The following is a 20,964-nucleotide window of genomic DNA, read 5'->3' as shown; positions in this document are numbered from 1 at the left end:
CGTGTTGAAGACACAACACGGACCCACGCTGCGCCGGGATCGGACCGTCCTAAACCGGTCCATTCAGAAGGAAGTGGGGGAAAAACAGGATGTGAGGTCACCAGAGGACAACCGCGTTTGGGTTGAATTTCTGCAACTTGGCAACAAATCGAAGAAGACAAGAGGCGCGCGAGCAGTGCAGTGTCGAGCATATCCCCCCCTGGGGTTGCGTTGTCGCTGCCTGTCGACGTCCAATGCAACTTTTCATAGAAAGACAGGCTGGAAATATGGGATGTTAAGCAGTGATGATATTTCAGCTCAGCGGCAGTGAAGAAATAGAAAGAAATAGTCTGCAAGTTAACTGAGGTTTCAGTAACTCCTTCTGCGTCTTCATCACAGATGTTACAACACTCAAGAGCTGGTGTGGTTTTAACATTTATTTGCTTTCACATTAGGATTATATCTTTATCAACGTTTCACATGACACCTACATAATGCGATAACAAGACATACTTCATGTTTTTAAAAACAGTTATGACGTTAAAAAGATTTAAAGTAGAAAATATGTCTGCTTAAAACAACAAGATGTCACATGTCTCACTATCAGACATACAATGTGCAGTTTCAACGCCTTGCAGATTCAACCTGGAGCACATACTTTCAGATTGTTGTACATTTAAAAGGAGAGAAAACTATCTCAATGATCACTTTTTTCCCATGGGTTTGGGTTTTTCCAAGCAAGTCAGACTTTATTTTCTTCTTTGACAGCCTCCTGTGGTTTGCCAGCTCCACTTTTCTTAGCTGGAATAAATGTAGAAGAACAAAATCAAATTACTTTTGCTATAAAAAAACAAAACAAGAACCAAAGTGAGTCAGTAAACTTAAGGCGTAGAGTAATGGGACCTTTTTGTTCATAGAAATGCAAAATAAAGAAATACCTAGGTAAAAACACATTTGATAAATTTGAGCAAAATATAAGCTGAATATTGCAAACCATCAGATCTAAAGATGCTAAAAAAAAAACTCTCAAACAAGCTTCAAGCGAATAGGGGGAATGCATTTATTACAGCTGAATCAACTGATTGTTTAGGCCGCATGTGGGCAGCGCAACAAGCTGTAAACACTTGAAGTACTCCACTATGTTAGCTATTTGATAAATGTGTCTGTAATGCATGTTAATTAGTTCTGGGCAGACGGCAAAATGTGGTTTTATCAGAGCAGTCGCCGGCTGATCTCGAGTTGAGAGCAGAGATGAAAAAAAACAAAAAGGAGCTGACAGATGCTAAGACTGTATTTTTGACAGTCACTGCAGAGTTGATAATTGTGTGTTGACCAAATAAAATAAAAAAAACACTTTCACATTACTAGTAAATCTTTAATTTATTGTTAAAAAGAAGAAGAAAGTAAAATTAGAGATTGGCACAGCTTGAAACTTGAAAAAAAAATAAAAATAAAATAGACTGATACTTTAAACGCCAGTGTTACCTCTTTTTCTTTTGCGTTTGGCCGGTCCCTGACCGGCAGGCCGTCCAATGGGCAGGCTGCAAACTTCTGCATAAGCCACAGTCACTTTGCAGCCATCTATCTCACGGTTCTGCATGGCCTCTTTGACAGCTTTGCAGTTGTCTTCACTCTCAAAGTCCACAAAGCCAAACCTGAGAAACATGCAACGTAAAACCATTCAGTGTAAATAAAGCATTAAAGAGTTATGACGATAAAAAAGATAACTACAGGCTACGCACCCTTTTGACACTCCTGTCTTTTTCTCTACAGGGATTCTTGTCTCTAAAGACCCTTCAAAGGCACTTTTAAGAGTCTCTGCAGTCGTCTCCTTGGAAAGGCCCATCACAATCAGTCTTTTGGATTGAACTGAAGAAAAACATTTGTTTTCATTACTCATGAATAAAAAAAACTGACTTTAGAAACACAATTGAATATTAGACCCATGAACAATCCTACATACATTTTCTCTTCGGTGCATCTGCTTGAATTTGGCCGAATTGTATTCCGACAGTCCCTTTGAACATTTTTTTCTTTAGCGATGCCTTCAATGCATTTTCAGCATCTTCCACAGCTGCAAACTTGATAAATGCAAACCTGCAGAGGATTACAGATGTTTTAATGTTTTAATACTTTCTTCATTGAAAAAAGAAAAAATGAAGACCAGTGTACATGTTCGTACCCCTTAGATTTGCCTTTGCACTGAGGTACATTGACACGAACAGCTGTCCCAAACATTTTCTTGAGGTCCACTTCTTTTATATGTAAAGGCAAATTGGTCACAAATAAGGTGTTATTTGGAGCTGCAGCTGTAAGAAAGAAGAGAAATTTTGTAAAGTGGTAAATTCCCTAAATCCAGATTGAATTGATTGATGTACAGATTATTTTTAAAGAAGAATTTAATAGCTAAATTATCCGGTTATCAATCAAAAGCACACGCATAATAAACTGACTTTAGAAACACTTGAAATTGCAGCTTTTGCTATTGAATTTCCGACTTATGAATAATCTACATACCTTCTTTTTTCTCTGCATTTGGATGAATTTGGCTGAAGTTTATTCCGACATCCCCTTTGAGGATTGTTGCGTTTTCGGATGACTTCAATGCCTTTTCAGCATCTTCCACAGCTGCAAACTTGACAAATGCAAACCTGTAGAGGATTACAGATGTTTGAGAATATTTAAATACTTTCTTCATTGAAAAAAGAAACGAAAAATAAAGACCGGTGTACACGTTAATTACCCCCTTGCTTTGCCGTTGCACAGAGGGAGAGTGACACTAACAGCTGTCTCAAAGACGTTCTTGAGGTCCACTTCTTTTATATGTCTAGGCAAATTGGTCAAATATAAGGTGTCATTTGGAGCTGGAGCTGTGAGAAAGAGAGATATTTTGTTAAACTGTCAAATCACTAAATCCAGATTTAATTGATTGATGTACAGGTCATCTATCGAAATACAAGATCGATATATATTCATATTTTTAACAGACAAGATTCACCACAGCAGTTATATAAAATGGCAATTTACATATAATTTAAATAAACATGGTGAAGGGAGGGAGGGGGAGGGGTTGGTAGTTGAGTTACCGGCTTTATCCTTTGGTGGAGCTTTAGCTTTGGCGATTTTCATCGGCTTATCGTGCATCATTTCGCCATGAAAGGTCAAACCTTTGTTCAAGTCCACCTCTGAAGCCAAATCTACAAAAGCATATTTTCTACAACAAAAAGAAATTACTTCACAGGTTATTTCGTATATAAAGTAGCAGCAACATTACCTAGACATGAAGAGACAAACGATATCTAATGCACCTAATGCAAAAATGTTAAACAGCATACTCACTTGGACCGGTCTACTCGGATGTCTTGAACCAGGAGACTTTGTGTCGTGAAGTAATTTGCTAATGAATCTTTGACTTCATCAAATGTTTTGGATTTGTTCAAGTTGCCAACATAGAGACGATATCCTACAACAAAATAAGAATTGTGAGGGTAAGAGGACGGGGCACCTTAAGGAACAAAACATTTAGCAGTACGTCTTATTCTGAGTTTATACCATCGTCGACTTTAGTTTTCTTCGGCGGGGAATCCTCAACAGCAGAGGGGGCCTTCCGTTTCCTTTTTCCTGCAACGTCATTACACATCATTTGAGAACAGAGCAGACAGCTGTGACACATTGTTATTTTGTGTGTGTAAGTAAAAGGAGAACAAAGACAATAAGAACTTAACGCAGCTGTTTTAATATTGATTAATCATTAACTTTGGGAACCATCCTTACTTGGTTTCTTTTTCATCTGTTCACCTCCATTGGTTTCCTTTTGAACCTCATCGCTCGCTCCCTCCTCATTCTTCTCCAATGTTACCGTTACTGTGGCTGTGCTCCCAGCGACAATGTCCATCTGAGAATCTGAAGAGGAGATTTTGTTACTGACACCATCACAATCTCAGACACATTCCTGTGGCGATGTTTTGTTTTTTTAGCAGTACCTTCACATTTCTGCATCTCTTCCCCCTTCTCCGTCCCTGCACTCTCACTGAGAGCTTCCTCTTTAGGGTCGACTGCAGCAGCTGAAATGATGATCAGTTTCTTTTTCAGGCAAAAACAGTCATGATTTGATTTAAAAACAATTTAAAGCAGTTTTGCAGCCACTCATTTTTTAGTGGAGGACTAATATAAATATATATATATATATAGAAATAGTAACTTTTGTCAACATCCTTACCACTGTCCATCACCTGATCTCCTTCCTCGTTCTTCTTGTCCAATGATACAGTGACGGTGGACGTACTCCCTTTTATTTCAATGACAGTGTCCATCTGATGATCTAGAGATGCAGCTTTGTTAATAAATAGTTAGACATCTTGTGTAATGTAACTGTAAACTGAAGAGACAGTCTCAATCTGTCTTTCTGAAACAATCAAATATTGAGTTGTATAACGTCAATGTCATTATGGAGTTCAAACAGTCATATTAATTGTAATTTTCAATTGTTTTAAATAAATTGCTTACCAACTTGCACAGCTTTAATGGGGACAGCTTGGCTACTAAGTGTTGTAGCCTGAAAAAAAATAATACGGATTCATTTGTCAATTCGTTTTTAAGATTACATTAACACTGTGCCGTAATTTAATGTAACACGACCAGAACTATTTCCCAATGGATGTCTTCAGTCCAAAGATTCACATATTCACATTATACTTGAGATGAATGCAAGCAGCCAATCCTCACATTTTGCATGCTTAAACCAAAGTTACTTGGTAACTACTTGAAATTTGTAAAGGCTTATTAAAATTGATGTAAGCTAAGTTACCCACTTGTAACAGGGCTGTTACGTTTAGCATAGCTATCCAGTTAACTGTTGCAAACCAAACGATAGCTTGTTAGTTTGTAGCTGCCGTTAACAATATGTTTAAAGTGGACACATCTAACGCTACCCATTGCAAGTTGGAGTTTAGTTCATGTAAAAGCAATTTAAGTCCTACTTTTGTTTTTGCCATAGTTCGTGTTAGAACACCACGAGATCGCAACGCGTCGGCGCTTCTGAATACACGTGTGTTCAGCTCAAAACGTCCGCATGAGAGCGTTTTAAACTACGCATGCGCAGACGTACCCTGGACTACGGGTGCCCGCTGGGATTTCATCTGTACGCGATTTATCAACAACTTTCGGAATCTCTTTCTGAACAGAGCGACACTTCAGTGTACGGACACTGCTATGAGCACATCTATGGTAAATATATGGGTAGCAGCTGATTAATGTTATGAGAGAAAAATAATATTAAGGAAGGTTTTTATTTGCAGCTCACCGCTCAATGTAATTGTCGTACAGCTAGCGTTATGTAGCCAATTAGCTTAAGCCGACTCTTGAGTTTGTCAACTAGTTTACCGCATCAACAAGCCTCATGTGTTACAGTGATTCAGCGTCATGTGTTACAAGGTTTCAGCCCCATGTTTTGCAATGTTTCAGCTTTATGTGTTACAGGGTTTCGTCATTATGTGTTACAGGGTTTCATTCTCATGTGGTACAATGTTTCATCCTTATGTCTTACAGTGTTACAGTCGTGTGTGTATGAAAGACACACAGAATACAATCTTGTAATTACAAACAACAACAGGGAATTTACTGATCCCTTCTTCTCTTTTGTTTTACACACGTGAAGTATACACACTCTCAATTGTAGAGTGTAAGTAAGGGGTAAGAAGAACAACATATACCCGGTTGTGATTTGGTAATTAGAGTACTGCATCATAATTGTTTGTCCTTAGATGCCACTGAGAAGACATAGGCTGTATGTCTATGTCTAGGCTGTATGGACAATAATATATATATATATATATATATATATATATATATATATATATATATATATATATATATATATATATGTGTGTGTGTATATGTATATATATATATATATATATATATATATATATATATATATATATATATATATATATATATATATACATTTATTTACCATACTTGTTTTACATTCCCAGATCATTTCATCAGAAATCAATTATTCTAGCTGGAAAGTACATAAACAATTTAAATGTACATTAGTTTCATAGACTCAATAATGAATTGCCTTGTGGTTTTAACATACAAGCTCCACCGCTGCACTGTTATCTAAAATGGTAAGTTACATAGAATTTAAATAACCGTGTGATGAAACAATTATATTTATTTGAGTTACCTGTTTTGTCTTTTGCTACAATACTGTGTTATAATCGTTTGTCCTTAGAACAATGTTAACCTTCCCTAGTTGTGCACATGAGAAGTCATATGCATAATATATCTCTAAGCTGTGGATGTAGCTTACCTGTAAGAAATTATTCTCACAACTGCATGAGCGAAGGGCATTATCTATTAGTGTATTACGTTTTGGTAGCACATTATAACAGTGATATACATTATACGTTACTATACTTAAGAGGTACCGCAGGATGTCATTGTGGCCAACTGGCTCCATTTACCTGTAGTGTACTGTACTCATACAAGTACTCTGTACTTACAAAATACTTACAGTAGAACTTATTTCTTCATTTTTCTAAAATACTCAATTATTACTCTTGTTTCCTGTACCTACATGTAAGTATTTGTAGGAACTGGTAAGTACTGATTTATACAACAATAGTACCCTGTAAGTTAAGGAGATTTACACAGTAAATTCCAGATAATTACACTGTTAGTCGTGGACTATATCATTTTAACCCTTTTTTATACCTCTTTTATAGGGAGCCTGAGATCTAAGATTTCCATTGCCAACACTGCTTCTCTATAATTATAATGGTAATTGTTGTTAAACAGGTAAAACTGGATCTGGAAAAAGAAGTTGCTGTCCAAAGGTTACGTTGCAGCCTCAGCACGACAACACAGCTTATGCAGATAAGGTATCAAGTCAGGCCATCCATTCAGGCTGTAAACAAGACCAATATGAGCTGACCATGGAGGCTGTGGGACTGATTTGAGGAATAGCAGGGCATACGTTTCAACAATGGGAAGTCAGAGGTGCGGTTTCAAGAAGGAAGGCTTTATTTTGTCAGTGGACGTTGGGACGACAACAATCAGATGCCACATCTATGACAAGGAGGCGAATGTCCGAGGATCATGCGCCACCAAGGTATTCTTCACCCTCTCGCTGTCCATTCGGCCTCAAGTACATCACTTTGTCTTAATGCAAGATTTACACAAACTATATTATTTTGAGCCTAATCTTTATGTTTCTTATTCTGGTACTCTCCAGGTTGTTCCCTTGTATCCAGAAGAAGGATATGTGGAGATGGACCCATATGCAATATTTGAAGGATTTATCACTGTGGTCAAAGGAGCTGTGCAAGGTACAGTTGCACCTTTCCCTGTTGCTACAACCAAGAAGTTACAGGGATGTGATTCATTGGATATGTTTATAGGTAGACCCTTTAACAAATTGCCCCAATTCATGTTAAAATGTCCAGTTCTGTATTTTTTTCAAAGTGAACAAATACAGCGGAAGACCAACAAACTTACACAATTCTTTAGGTGCACCTGACTACGATTTATGTTTGATTTAAGGGACTTCTTATTTTAAGGCTGTGTCCTGTGCTGTTATTTCATTGGGTTACACATAAATGCCTCTTTTGTCCCCAATACATAGAAACACTTTGTTTTCCTGTTATAGAAGAACACAATCTTTCCATGCAAATTTGAACAGTTGAAGTGACTAAATTGAAAAGTCTGTTGAACTCTGTTCTTGCTTTAGAGACGTTATTCAACCCAGGATACTACACTGGACATTGGTCTCTGTCCTTCAAAAGCAAACAATAATACCAACGTCTGAGTGCCTATTTCGAAAAATCTCGTCCTGTTTCTCACCATATCTATTTGAATGTGTGCACATGGCTCATAATATAGATGCAGGAGTACAAATGTGTCAAATAGACGCCTTGGGCATCTCCACTCAACGAGGCACCTTCACAACATGGGACAGGTAAAATGACCTTAAAAGACATTGAACTCTTAGGAAAACTGCTGTAGCACACATTTTTAACCTGCCTTCATATAGTTATTTTCCATCATGGCTCATCTGCGGTTTATTTTGCTTCCTCTCTTTCACTTTGACAGGAAAACTGGGGTTCCTTTCCATAACTTCATCAGCTGGCAGGACCAGAGGGCTGCAGACCTGGTGAGATCCTGGAACCGATCCTTCACCATGAAAGTGAGTCTTTTACTGCTTTGCATCTCTGCCTGTCGTTTACTTTCAGTGAATATGTTTGGAAGATACAAGATGAAATACTAGAACTTTGTTTGAAGGTAACCGAAGGATCATGGCTGCATATCAAGTCCCGTCATTTAACATGGCTTTGGTTGTGTTTCTGACAACTGCAGGCGCTCCATGGCACGATGACGACGCTCCACTTCCTGACCAGGCAGAAGCGGGCGCTTGCAGCAAGTCTTATTGTCTTCTCCACACAACATGTCACCTTCCGCCTCGTCTGGGCACTAACACACTACAAGCAGGTGTGTGTGTGTGCTTGGGTATAGAATGACATTTAACCCAGTGAGACAGGCCTCCCAGGCTGTTGGTGTTCAAGGGTTAATTATAAAAAATGAACTTTATTACAGCCAAAAGAGATGCTATATTACCAGCACAATCCTCATTCGTCAGCCTCATCCTGTTTCTTTCTCCTTCCAGGTTCGTCAAGCAGTAGCTGAAGGAAACTGCTGCTTTGGAACAGTTGACACCTGGCTCCTGTTCAAACTCACAAAAGGTGGGTGTGGCCTTTTTTGTATGTTAAGCTCATGTGAAAGTTGTCTCCCTATGAGCTTAATGTCATGTTATATATCATTTATCCAGTGGATTGCATTTCACATTGTCCAACAGGAGTTTCCAGACTTTAATGTTTAATGTTCTTTGTGTTTCCAATCCTGTTGCATCACTGATTGGTTGAAATGTTTGAGCTCACTCCTGTGGGAGAGGAGGGGTTGAACCGTGACTAGGAGCTCAGACATGTTTTGTTTTTTTTAACTTTAGGAAAGGGATTCTGTGAAATAATAATGTTTGTCACTGAATCTGTCGTAGGGAAGGTCCACGCCACAGACTACTCGAATGCCAGTTCAACAGGAATTTTCGACTCCTATCAGGTGAACGCCATGTTTATTAATGTTTAGTTCTGTTTCTGGTGTAAGTTTGTATTTGACATTTTACTGTAATGTGACTTTGTTTCACAGATGTGCTGGAGTGGCTTTCTCAGCTTTCTTGTTTCTCTGCCTCTTTCTATTTTCCCCAAAGTGGAAAATACAGAGTGAGTCCACCATTTTTTTTTTCAAATTCCATTTGCTTTTCATCATGCTTTATTTCTTTGAAATACTGTAAACCTTTTTCAAGCCTCTAAAACTAAATAATTTCTCAGTTAAACAGCTCAGGACATTACACGTGCTTTGTATTACGTGGTCTCAAGCAAAACAAGATAGGAATCATTACTTAAGTGAATGTAAACTCCTGTTTAAGTTGTATGAAATGTCAGATTTTTTGTGACACGATGCCTTTTCTCTGGTCTCTCCCTCGCGGTGCACCAGCCATAACTTTGGTTCAACAGACCCGTCCATCTTCGGAGTGTCCATTCCCATCATGTCCCTGGTGAGTCGTCGATGTCTGTGACGTCACACATTCTGCTATCTGTGTGATTATGACTGATGTCAAAGTTTATATAACCGTCATTATGGTGTAAATTGAGCCAAGATATGTCGGTTATCATTGTTTTCACAACATACAACTGGCTCCCTCTGTCCCTTTACCGTAGATGGCGGACCAGCAGGCGGCCATGTTTGGAGAGTGCTGCTTTGAGGTCGGCGATGTCAAGATCACGATGGGAACGGGCACCTTCATGGACATCAACACCGGCAGCAAACCGCATACGTCCTTATCAGGTAAAGCAAAATGCAGACGTGGTGAGATTATGTCATGCAGATTTGTCCATACGGCCACATTGCAAGCCAAAGTTTACTTCTCTGTAGGTCTGTATCCTCTGGTGGGTTGGAAGATGGGCTCAGAGGTGGTGTACCTGGCGGAGGGTAATGCAGCAGACACTGGCACAGCAATCAAATGGGCACAGGAGCTTGGTGAGTGATGAGTAGTATGCAACAGGTCTGATGATTATTCATTTTTCTTATTTATTTTACAATAAATGGTGGCCATTAGTTGAGGTGCTTGATACAGTTGTATCGGGTGAAGTTGTCTATGTTCAAGAGATAATAACTTTTACACTGAATACGTTAGCGACAGGCAGATTTATAGGCGTGTGTGAAACCTGTGTGTGTTTCTGCAGAGCTCTTCTCTGACGTCCAGGAGACCAGCGACATGGCGTACAGTGTCAGCGACTCAGACGGAGTGTGTTTTGTTCCTTCCTTCAGTGGCCTGCAGGTAGATGTGTACAATGTCAGTCCATCTGTGTCAAAAACAAATCTCTTTACTTTTATATGCAGATGTGTACACGATCATATTCACCCGAAGTAAAATATATATTCACTTTAGCACATGTTACCAATACCGGCATGGATTTACTTTTTTAGTTTTTTTATTTGGTCTCTGTGTAACATGGTTATGTGTCTCTTTTTTTCTCTGCCCTCCATTGTGAACTGGCTTTTGTAAGTGTTTGCCCTGAACGTTCGTGGCTTGCGTGCATGTGAATACGATATCTAATGTTTTCTAATGGCCGTATAATCAAGAGCTACATGTAGTGTAGTTGTAAATTAGTAGAGCTGCACTCTTGCTAACCAGACACTGTTGAGTTCCACTTTAGGAGCCTTTCATGCATTAATTTACAAGGTCTGGTTATCACTTAAAGACATTTGACACAGGTTGTGTATATACTTTATTTAACCAAAGGCTCCTCATAATGATCCCAAAGCTTGTGCCTCCCTCATGGGCCTCAAACCTTCAACCACTAAACGGCATCTGGTCCGAGCCATCCTGGAGTCCGTTGCCTTCAGGTGAGTCCTTTTGAAGTTTTTCTGTTTGACCTTCTTTTCTCTTCCATGCCAACTAATATTGTCTCCTCGTACTTCTGTTATTCTTTCAGGAACAAGCAGCTATATGAGACGGTGATGAGAGAAACGTGCATTCCCATCATGAAGATCAGGTGCAGTTTTCCTCATCCGCTTTTGATATTCCAGCTCACAGTGCAATATGTGATTGTAGGATTTGGATTTCAGCCAGCATATCGGATGTAACTCTTCTGTACCCGGCCTCTGCTAATGCAATCCAGCTTTTATTGGCAATACATTACGGCTGGATATTTCTCTGATACTGTTCCAGCTAAGTGAGTTGCAGTGAAATTGAGTGCACTTATCTTTCTTTCCTTCTGTCTCAGGGTGGATGGCGGGGTTTCCTGCAACGACTTTGTCATACAGCTGACTGCAGACCTGTTTGGCAGAAAGGTAGTAAGACCCCAGCACTACGAAATGTCGTGTTTAGGGGCCGCTTTTGTCGCTGGACTTGGAATAGGTATGCAGACAATTACGCGCACATGAAATGTACATTAATGCTGGATGCTTTTTAAGTTCAAGTTGCAGTTCTTTAAGGTTATAACTGCCAGCTGCGTGAAGCTGTGTGTCTCAAAGAAGCTGCTCTGTCAAGCAGTTAGACGCTTCAATATCACTCTTTGCTTTCAATATGGTTCTTCGTCTTTCTCTAAAAATATCCCAACGCTTGGTCGTGACGTTGAGTTGCATTGAAAAGTTATGATCAAAAGCCCTATTTTTTATTTCTGGCACCGGCAGAAGAACCAACTGAAATGATGCTCTTTGTTATGTAACCTGTTTTCCATTTATTTATTCACGTTATATAATTATATTGTAATACATTAGTCAGTGCTTAATCAAATCTAACACGGAGGATGAATTTGTTCTTGTTGTTTTAGAACAGACCAGAAGCAGGTGGTGCTAATGACTGAATAATAATGTGAATCATGTGAGGAACATTAGTTCTTAGTGGATCAGTAGCCAAAAGTGTTGAGTGATATCCGCACCACTTTCAGCCATTGATTAGAGTCGTGTTGGACTGAACGTGTAGGACTCATTGTGTTATATGTGGGTCATTGTAAAGAGTTTGTGTTAATGTTGTGTTTGCCTAAGTCTCACTCCGTCCTCCATTGTCACTGCAGGCTTCTGGAGGACCAGGGAAGAGCTGAAGAAGCTGCAGAGCACCGACAGGACGTTCTTGCCCCAAAGAGCACCCAAGGGCAGCGCTTGCAGCCCGAGTCGGGAATACACCCCCGTCCTCCAGAGATGGGAGCGAGCTCTCCGGCGCTCCATGAATTGGTACCAGCCTTGACACCGGATGCACACGGGGGGAGATCCTCGGTTTGACAGAGACATGAGCTTTCAGTCCACTTGAAAAGCAGACAGTCCTTTTTTTTATTTTACAGAAAATAACTGTTTATGGTAGAACAACCATCAGATGTCTCTCTCAACCAATTGAAGGGTAAATCTTAGACGGTTCAAAGACGTGTTACCTAAAGGAAATAGTGATGGCGATTTTTTTGTGCGCCTTCTACTGGATTTCTTCAGGCCATAACAACCTCATCCTTCCTTCATTCCACGTCTCAAGCCACTGGTGCCTCTGCTTATTACAGTATTTTATCCAGATGGGATAATATTTGTACATGTTACCACATGGGGGCGCTAATGGCTGGTTTTGCAGCTGTTTATTAATTTATGAAACCACCACCGCAACTAAATGCCACATGATATAAAGAATTAAAAACATGAATTCCCTTAACTGTGAGGATAAACGAGTCAACAAGCTCTAAATAGGAAGCCAGATGTTACCACACAGCCCTCATCCTCAAACAAAATCCAATTATTAAATGGGATGATAATGTTTAAATATGACTAGATCATGAACTACTATTAATATGCTTTGCTCTGTGTAAGGAATCCAACTGGAGTTTCATATCTTAGTTGTCAGAAATGCTTCTCGCCGCTTGCCTTCACATCTCCATCGGCAGTAAATTAGAAAAGTGTGATTGTTTAAATTGACTGGAAGGGATTTGTTTAGGCATGTGGGGATTTGAAGATTAAGATTTTCTGTAATAGCTATCGAATCATTTGTGTCCGCTCACATGTAAATCACTAATTTTGCTTTGACACACATTTTGTTGTTTAGGACAAGTTGATCAGGGATATAAATATTTACCTAACTGGCAAAAAACTAAATCAGGATGAATGAAAATATGTATTTCTTGTCGATCCATGTTTTGTGAAGTATTGTTTTATAATTTTGTTTTCCTAACGAATTACTAAAATGGTTGTTGTAAATGTTTTTGCCTTTCCTAATACTGTAATTTCTTTCTTGTCAAAGTTTTCTTATGCAACGTGACATTACGCATAATGCAAAAAAAAAAGTGAACAACTCAGATTGAATTGACATTTCATTTCTTACACTTGTACTTCATTCAGTTGTTGAATGGCAGATGTCGTCCCCAAGCTGCTGGTGCATAACACATTATGTGTGTGTGTGTGTGTGTGTGTGTGTGTGTGTGTGTGTGTGATCATACATTTTGTTACAAAATGGCATGAAAATATCAAGTACTTTGTATGAGGCTGAAGAGCTAGTATTAAAATCTGTAAATGATCAGCAGCTTGTTGGGATTAGAGTGATTCTTGGCTGCAGAAGGTGTCACCGACATGGTGAGTGAACAAATGGGAGCCAAAAGGGGGTTTTACCTCCACATGGACTCTGGGGGGAAATGCTGTTGTCTGGTCCCCCCGGGGGAATTATGAGAAACACGGGCTGCTGGATGAGTGTCGGGATGGCTTCCCGTCGATGTGACCAACCTCGCTGTGAGGGTTGCTATGGTAGCTTGCGGATGGAGTGACTGAGAACAAATGGGGTGTGTTTTCCTGCTCGCAGTGCTGGTATGGTGAAGGGGGCGCTAATTGAGTGCACAGAAAAGGGGGTTTTCCTCAACAATGGGAGGATTGTGTGCTTGTCCTCTAAAAAGGAAGAGCTGACGTTTTGTCTCCATCACACAGATCCATACTGTATAGCTTTAATGCATCAACCCCCACACCCATACCCCTTTCCCCGCATCTCAAACACTTCCTCTCCGAGATGTCAATCGCAGCTTTCTCACTCAAACATGAGCTTGTTCTTGCCATGTGGGTTTGGCTTGCAGTGGGGGGACTTCGCAGAGGAAAAAATGTGCTTGAGTGAGGGAGACGGAGAGGACTAGCCCATGAATCAGTGCGGCCGGCTCTCACACTAATCAAATGTGTGTGTGTGTGTGTGTGTGTGTGTGTGTGTGTGTGTGTGTGTGTGTGTGTGTGTGTGTGCATGCGTGCTGGTTGTGTGCTTGGTGCCGCATTGTGAGTTGGTGGACTCTGCCTTACCACAAATTCAATCTGACAGCAGGAACTGGATGCAATGCGACCACTACTCCAGTCCCCCTCCCCCACGCGCGCTGAACCCTACATCAAGGGTCATTATGTAACTCCCTCTTCTCTTTCCTCGGTCTCTGAGACACTGAGATTGTTAGCTGGAGGGCCGGGGGTTGGAAGTCAAGCTTTTGTCTTACTTTTTTTCCCTCTCTTCTCCTGTCAGTGTCTCAGTCAGTCATCTAAGCACCTATAGCTCATTATCTCCCAGTTCACTTCGTTTCAGTAATTGGCACAACCTGCATCATGTATACAGACTTGGCTTCTCCTGGGGCTCAAATGTTCTGTTAACTATGACACATCTGTCTGTTTATCTCTCTCTCTCTCTCTCTCTCTCTCTCTCTCTCTCTCTCTCTCTCTCTCTCTCTCTCTCTCTCTCTCTCTCTCTCTCTCTCTCTTGCATGCATACACATATTTCATATTTCAATGCTCAATTGCCATAGCAACACGGATTGGCAAATGCTCCAGATATCTATGCTCAACCAGTCAGTCACAAATGGCATCCTGATGGGCTTCAAGTAGGCTGATCACTGGCATCTATTTATATAAATAATAGCATTTCATAAACACACTGGCGCTGCACTAAACCAGCGCTTTTCTAGACTGTCGAAATACACCCGTGGCCTTCAGGATTGGTTCATGGTTTGGTGAATAAACGTGTGCCACTGTTGCGCAGCAGAGATGTTGTGAACCACTGTGATAAATCAGTATGACGTGTAATATTATTGTTCCCATTCCTGTTTTTCTTCCTGAAGGATCCCACAGTAGACACTTTTTAAAATAGAAAAATGGATTTCCCAGCCTGTTCCCAAACTAGCCTTTATAATATAATGTGTGATAAGGAAAGATATTGTGCGCTCTATTTATAATTTGTGCGCGTAACGGTGCGTCTCTCCGTCATTGGCCAATGTACATCCATCTGGTCGCACTGCATCAGATGCCACGGCGGGGCTTGTGTCGACGTCACTGATTTTTTTTCTTCTTCTTCTTTGCTTTCCTTTCCTTCGCTTTCCTTTCCTTCCCCTTCTCGTTTTTTTTGTTCCACCAGAGCATCTCTCTCTCTCTCTCTCTCTCACACACACTCTCTCTCTCTCTTTCGGTTCTACGCCGCCCACTCCACTCACCGCCGCCTCGTCGGCTTCTTCGCCTCATTACATCGCCTGCTCCCCCTTTTTCTGCATTTTTTAGGGAAAGGTTACCGCGCATTTTGGACCAAAAGAGTAGATCACCATGGCGAGCACCGAGGACAAATCGGCCAACAAGGAGAACACTTCCAGCTGGAAGGACTCCTTCTACAACCCGAGGACCGGGGAGGTGATGGGTCGCACGGCCAGCAGCTGGGGTAAGAAATCCCCGTCAAAGGATGCAGCCTTAAAGCTGTGTGCCTCTTGAACTAAAAAGTCTACTATATCCGTCAGTGCATGGATACATTAAAATGACTGCCACTTAGATGTTGGATTAGCGGAGGAGCCATCATTGGCCTACATGAAGGTGTAAAGGAGAAGCCTGTAACAAGAGGATCACCAATGATGCTACGAAAAGGTTCACCAGCCACCTTCACAAATGAGCAACCATGTCATGATCAATCATGACAGCAGAGATTATTCTATTTTATTTTTTTTGGAGGGGGGGGGGGGGTAAACATTTATCATCTGCATTAATTGCATTATCAGGAAATTGTATTTACAGTGCATACACCAGCTGTCAAGACACCCCATTACCTAATCAGATCTGAGGAATGTGTGCTACAGCATTCCTGAGCTGCATCCATAGCTGATCAGGGCATGCATTTTATGTAATGATCCCCCAGTTATTTCCAGAGTGAGGGAGTAACACGCCACCCTCCCTCCAGCAGCCAGCTCCTATAGGCTAGCGCGGGCTGTCAGGCTGCCTGGGCCCCTGTGCTGCTGTGCAGTGGGATGCTCCATTGCAGTTGCATGGCCGCCCACATTAGCATGCCTGTCAAGGTCAAATGGGATTCCCTCTCTCCTCTTTCTCTCCTTTTCAAGCACTGGGCAGGTGCATTGTGGGATACTGTTGTAGAGGAATGAGAGAAAGGGGGGGATGTACAACAGGAAGCTGAGGGGTCCATCCCTTTTTTCCTTTTTTTTTTTTGGTCAAGTCAGAGGGCATCTGTGCCGTGCAAGCTGGATGGTGGTGAACCATTTTGAGTCAGATGTTTCCATGACTGTGTCTCCTTGTCTTCGCCCTACATTGTGCATATAAATGAGGCTTCAGATGCTCTCAGCACTGCAGCGTCACCCGTAAATCTTGAGGGATTTGAAACTGAAGGGTCTGAAAAAATGGCCTCAGATTTGTTAGCCGCCGGTAGCATTTCCAGCTTAATCCAAAATGGTTTCTCTCAAAGGCATTGTATACTCAAAGGAGACTTCCTTCAGCCCGATGAAGGAAATTTGAATTTTGTCCAAGATTATGTGTAGTTAATTATACATGACCCATCTCTTTTCTATTTCTGCTCCTCTACGCCGCTCCAGCCCTCATCCTGTTGTTCTACCTGGTGTTCTACTGTTTCTTGGCTGGCATGTTCGCCCTGACCATGTGGGTGCTGCTGCTCAGTCTGGATGACTATGTGCCCAAGTACCAAGACCGGGTTCCATTTCCAGGTTGGTGTCTCTTAGCCATCAGCACAAAGGAGGACCGGGGCTTTCAGCTGCTGTAACTGGCAGCATTGCTTTTTGGGGCATCCATTATTCATACTCGCACCAATGAGATTGTCACAATAATGTGCTTCATTGCTTTTTTTGTATTGATCTATTTAGATGTTTGTTCCTGTGTGATATCAGCACATGACTTGTTTGGATCAGAGAACACTTTCTGTCCGGCTGTAATTCGAGACAAACCCAGATGAAGCTGGTGTGCATTTGTTTCTCCTGCTGGGGGATAAGTTACTACTTCACTCCATGTTTATTTACTTCATGTCTTTGTTGCAGGGTTGGTGATTCGTCCCCATTCTCTGGATATGTCATTCAACAAATCTGACCCCCTCAAGTATGTAAATTATGTCAAGCACCTGGAGAATTTCCTGCAAAGTAAGAGCACTTCCCGCTGATTAGAAATTAATATTCCAAATACCACTCCATTTCTCCCAGATCTTTTTCCATTCGTTCATTCCATTAACTCGAATATATCTCTGTTTATCGCTCTCTTGTAGAGTATAATGATTCACAGCAGGACAGCAATGAGGACTGCACCCGAGGAGAGTATTTCCTGCAGGACAACACCGAGACCATGGCAAAGAAAGCTTGCCTCTTCAAGAGGGGCTTCCTGAGCCTCTGCTCCGGCCTCTCTGACACCAACTTTGGATATTCTGAGGGAAAACCCTGTATTCTGCTGAAAATGAACAGGGTAACTTCCACTCTCAGTGATCTGAAAACCACAGAAATTCTCTTTAAAAATATCGCTTTACTTATTTTTTTTAAATTTTCATCTCTGTCTTTTAACCTTTTGTTCCTTCCCACAGCTTCTAATCTCCACTTGTTTACTTGCATGCTGACAGTTCCAAAAATAAATGATTCATTTGATTCATTTCTACCAGCTGCAGCCTCTTCGACCGTCTCAATCTCTGTTTCCTTCGCCTCATAGATAATTGGCCTGAAGCCTCGTGGAGATCCCTACATCAACTGCACAGTAAAAGTAAAACACTTGTTCCACACTACTCTCTACATGTTGTAGTTGTTTGTATGTGTATTTATTTTTTATCATTTCGTTCATATAAAAAAAAAAACAACCCTGATGACCATAACTGTCAATATTTTCTTTCTGTTGATCTTTCATTTTGTCCTTCTTTTTGTTTTTTTGTGTCCGATTTCTTTCTGCATGCTGTCACTGACGGCTTTAGGGTAAGATAATATGTAAATTTTGAGGATAAGGCCAGTAGAGGTGTTAACACATTTTTATTACGTAACAAGTCATTATGCAGGCGCCTCTAAACCCATCATAGTGCCATTCAAGTCATTTTAATCTAATAGGCGCAATTTTCAGCCACAAATGTTCTTTGCTGATTAACGCAGAACACTACATGTTTTCTACTTCATTTCAATCTCCTCACTAACAAACAGAGGGCCATTGCTTTTCCTTTTTTTCAAGTCCTGTCTCGTGATCTTGGAAAAATGTCTCATTTGCTATTCATTTATCACAATGAGCTGCATTTCATTGAATGCATACCTTCCATTGATTAACACATGTTCTTCCGTGCAGAGAGACACCCCAATTCAAATGCAGTATTTCCCCAGTGAGGGGCGCATTGATAAGATGTATTTCCCCTACTACGGCAAGAAAGCTCATGTAAGTATACCCCCCCCCCCCCCCCCCGCCTCCCGCTGTCAGATCAAGTCCGCTAACAAACTCACATCGACGTGTTATTGACAGACAGCCGTCTCTTTTCTGATGCAGGAGAACTACGTTCAGCCCCTTGTGGCTGTGAAGCTGCTGCTCACCAAGGACGACTACAACAAGGAGCTGCCGGTGGAGTGCAGGGTCGAGGGCACTGACCTCCGCAACAACGACGAAAGGGATAAGTTCCTGGGTCGTGTAACCTTCAGGATCAAGGTGGTCGAGTAGAAGAGGAAGACCGCCGTCGAAAAAAGGAAACCAGATGCAGAAGCTGCCACGTTTGCTAAGGATTTATGTTTATCATTTTTAAGGAAGAAGGAAGTGTTAAATATGTCACAAAGACAACATTTTGAGATGTGGGCAAACAGTTAGATGTAGATAGCAGAGCCGGTTAGATAGAGATATTGAATGTTGCTTCACTGACATTTTTGACAGTTCTTTCCTTTACGATCTCCTCAAAGGTCAAAGATACAGGTTCTGCTCCTGACCCCATTCCTCCATTCACCAGTTGCACTGTTCATTCTTCACTCAGTTTATTATCATTATTATCTCTTTTTTTTAGTATTGATGTGATTAGATCACTATTAGCCATCGCGACCAAGCCATTTGGAGCTGTTGTGTGTTTGCTGATACAACTTTTGTTATGTTTTATAGATCTTTCTGCTGTCAGGAAGAGAGCGTTGTTTTCATCTCTCCAAACTGTGTGAACGACTGCATTATGGCGGGTGTTGAGAGGATTTTTATCTCGTTGTATAGTATAATTGAGAAAGTAGAAACATTTTCAAACACACCTCCAGAGTATTTCACATATCACATCACAAAGACTTCATAGGAACGTACCTCGATAATCAAGTATAGCCGCTGTATCCCTGTATATGAAATGCCAATTACAAAGTCCCTTTCTAGATATAAATACATTGTGATCCTTATCATATTTAGGGAATTATAGATAGATCTTTGTGTTGTGGTTTGCGTAGCCACAACCCAGTCTTGTGACGTCTGTCTGTCTGCATGTCCGTCTGTCTGTCTTCCCGTCTTCCTGTTTACTCACCTCTTCACTGCAATAGCCAACATGTGGGTGAGCCCTGCAGGACCAAGTTGTCCAGCTCCACCTCACTGGGTGCTCCATAGTGATGGTGGCTGAGGCAACACACACACACACACACACACACACACACACACACACACACACACACACACACACACACACACACACAAGATGGTACAGTTAAAAAAAAATGCTTTTAAGGTGGAGAAGCGCTGGAAAAGCGTTCAAAAATAAAAAGTTAACTGTAACTACGTACTGTATATCTTTATGTGATCTATATATCTATCTGGGTCTCAAAGATTGTTTGTTAGTTTTCTCTCTTCTTCGGCCTGTTGATCTGATTGTCTGCCAATCTATTACTCTTCAATGTATATATACACTATCTACCATATTTACTTAATTCACACTGTATTTTTGTCACAAAACACAATGTCTGTGCACTGTAAAGAAATAATTTAAGCAAAGATTTACAGGAAATTATCTTATTCAAAGCTATGTTTACACAGTCTTATAAGGAACCCGCATTTGAAAGACCAACTTGTAACATCTCTTCAGGGTGCCTTAAGACCTGATTAAATAAATTGTGGAATAAAAGTGATTTTGAAGAAAACAAAATGTCCTGTGAATTTTTATTTGTAGCTTTTTTTGTCAGTTGTGGGAAAATATTCAGTTACTTCACTTAAATGAAAAAATAGACAAATGTAAAACATCAAAAGAAATGCCCCTGGAACTGATATATTATAATTCATTATATTATCAATGTGACAATAGCATGTTACTGCTGTAGCTGATCAAGGTGTACCTTTAAGTTGGGTAATTTAGATGTTAGAGGTCGTGCATGATGTATGTAAAGGTTCTCAAGATAAATATGTGCGGTCATGATGTATAGTGGGGAACGGACCCCAAAAAAGGGTTTTGAACGCAGCCCTTGTTCTGGCTCCTCCCCCCTTTCTGGCTCCTCCCCCCAATCAGCACCAATTTAAAACGCACCTGTTGGCACATCCTCATTCCTTGTGCTTTTATTGTAAGTAGTCAAAATCTTAAATTGTATGTCGCAGCTTGTGTTGATCGTTTTTAAACGCCTGTTTTCCTTTTATTAACTTCTGGTTCTTATAAAACACAAGTCTCTCTGTCCTTAACATTCTACAGACTGAATCTTAGGGTTGTTA

The 20,964-nt window shown here is 40.8% G+C and overlaps 3 protein-coding genes across 4 annotated transcripts; 2 read left to right on the top strand and 1 right to left on the bottom strand.

The window, feature by feature from the left end:
- Window positions 1-401: 401 nt before the first annotated feature.
- Window positions 402-5,043, bottom strand: LOC137782059 (nucleolin-like). Of its 2 annotated transcripts, XM_068571150.1 has the most exons (15): window positions 4,959-5,043; window positions 4,486-4,534; window positions 4,199-4,300; window positions 3,963-4,043; window positions 3,754-3,882; window positions 3,532-3,600; window positions 3,319-3,442; window positions 3,066-3,193; window positions 2,723-2,849; window positions 2,497-2,630; window positions 2,162-2,288; window positions 1,943-2,076; window positions 1,722-1,848; window positions 1,465-1,634; window positions 402-780 (listed from the first exon to the last, which is right to left on the bottom strand). In XM_068571150.1, exons 1-15 carry the CDS (start codon window positions 4,971-4,973, stop codon window positions 722-724), a joined length of 1,575 nt encoding a protein of 524 aa, XP_068427251.1. In that variant the 5' UTR covers window positions 4,974-5,043; the 3' UTR covers window positions 402-721. The 2 variants fall into 2 exon arrangements, with proteins under 2 accessions (XP_068427251.1, XP_068427252.1); XM_068571151.1 differs by lacking the exons at window positions 1,943-2,076; window positions 2,162-2,288.
- Window positions 5,044-5,105: 62 nt separating this feature from the next.
- Window positions 5,106-13,501, top strand: gk5 (glycerol kinase 5). The gene is made up of 17 exons (XM_068570612.1): window positions 5,106-5,205; window positions 6,787-7,099; window positions 7,223-7,316; window positions 7,870-7,945; window positions 8,080-8,173; window positions 8,344-8,475; window positions 8,651-8,726; window positions 9,038-9,099; window positions 9,187-9,260; window positions 9,535-9,595; window positions 9,759-9,885; window positions 9,973-10,077; window positions 10,284-10,378; window positions 10,844-10,947; window positions 11,037-11,096; window positions 11,328-11,461; window positions 12,120-13,501. The coding sequence occupies exons 2-17, from the start codon at window positions 6,974-6,976 to the stop codon at window positions 12,287-12,289; spliced, it is 1,590 nt and encodes a 529-aa protein (XP_068426713.1). The 5' UTR covers window positions 5,106-5,205; window positions 6,787-6,973; the 3' UTR covers window positions 12,290-13,501.
- A 1,832-nt stretch (window positions 13,502-15,333) lies between these two features.
- On the top strand, window positions 15,334-19,970 carry LOC137782131 (sodium/potassium-transporting ATPase subunit beta-3-like). Its single transcript, XM_068571253.1, has 7 exons — window positions 15,334-15,736; window positions 16,890-17,018; window positions 17,346-17,444; window positions 17,567-17,760; window positions 17,998-18,048; window positions 18,613-18,699; window positions 18,808-19,970. The coding sequence occupies exons 1-7, from the start codon at window positions 15,625-15,627 to the stop codon at window positions 18,973-18,975; spliced, it is 840 nt and encodes a 279-aa protein (XP_068427354.1). The 5' UTR covers window positions 15,334-15,624; the 3' UTR covers window positions 18,976-19,970.
- Window positions 19,971-20,964: the final 994 nt, after the last annotated feature.

Source organism: Clinocottus analis, unplaced genomic scaffold (assembly GCF_023055335.1).
Source record: "Clinocottus analis isolate CAN_PGR_092001 unplaced genomic scaffold, fCliAna1.0.p SCAF_11, whole genome shotgun sequence".
Lineage (NCBI taxonomy): Eukaryota > Metazoa > Chordata > Actinopteri > Perciformes > Cottidae > Clinocottus > Clinocottus analis.
This window is presented reverse-complemented; position numbering and strand designations above follow the sequence as displayed.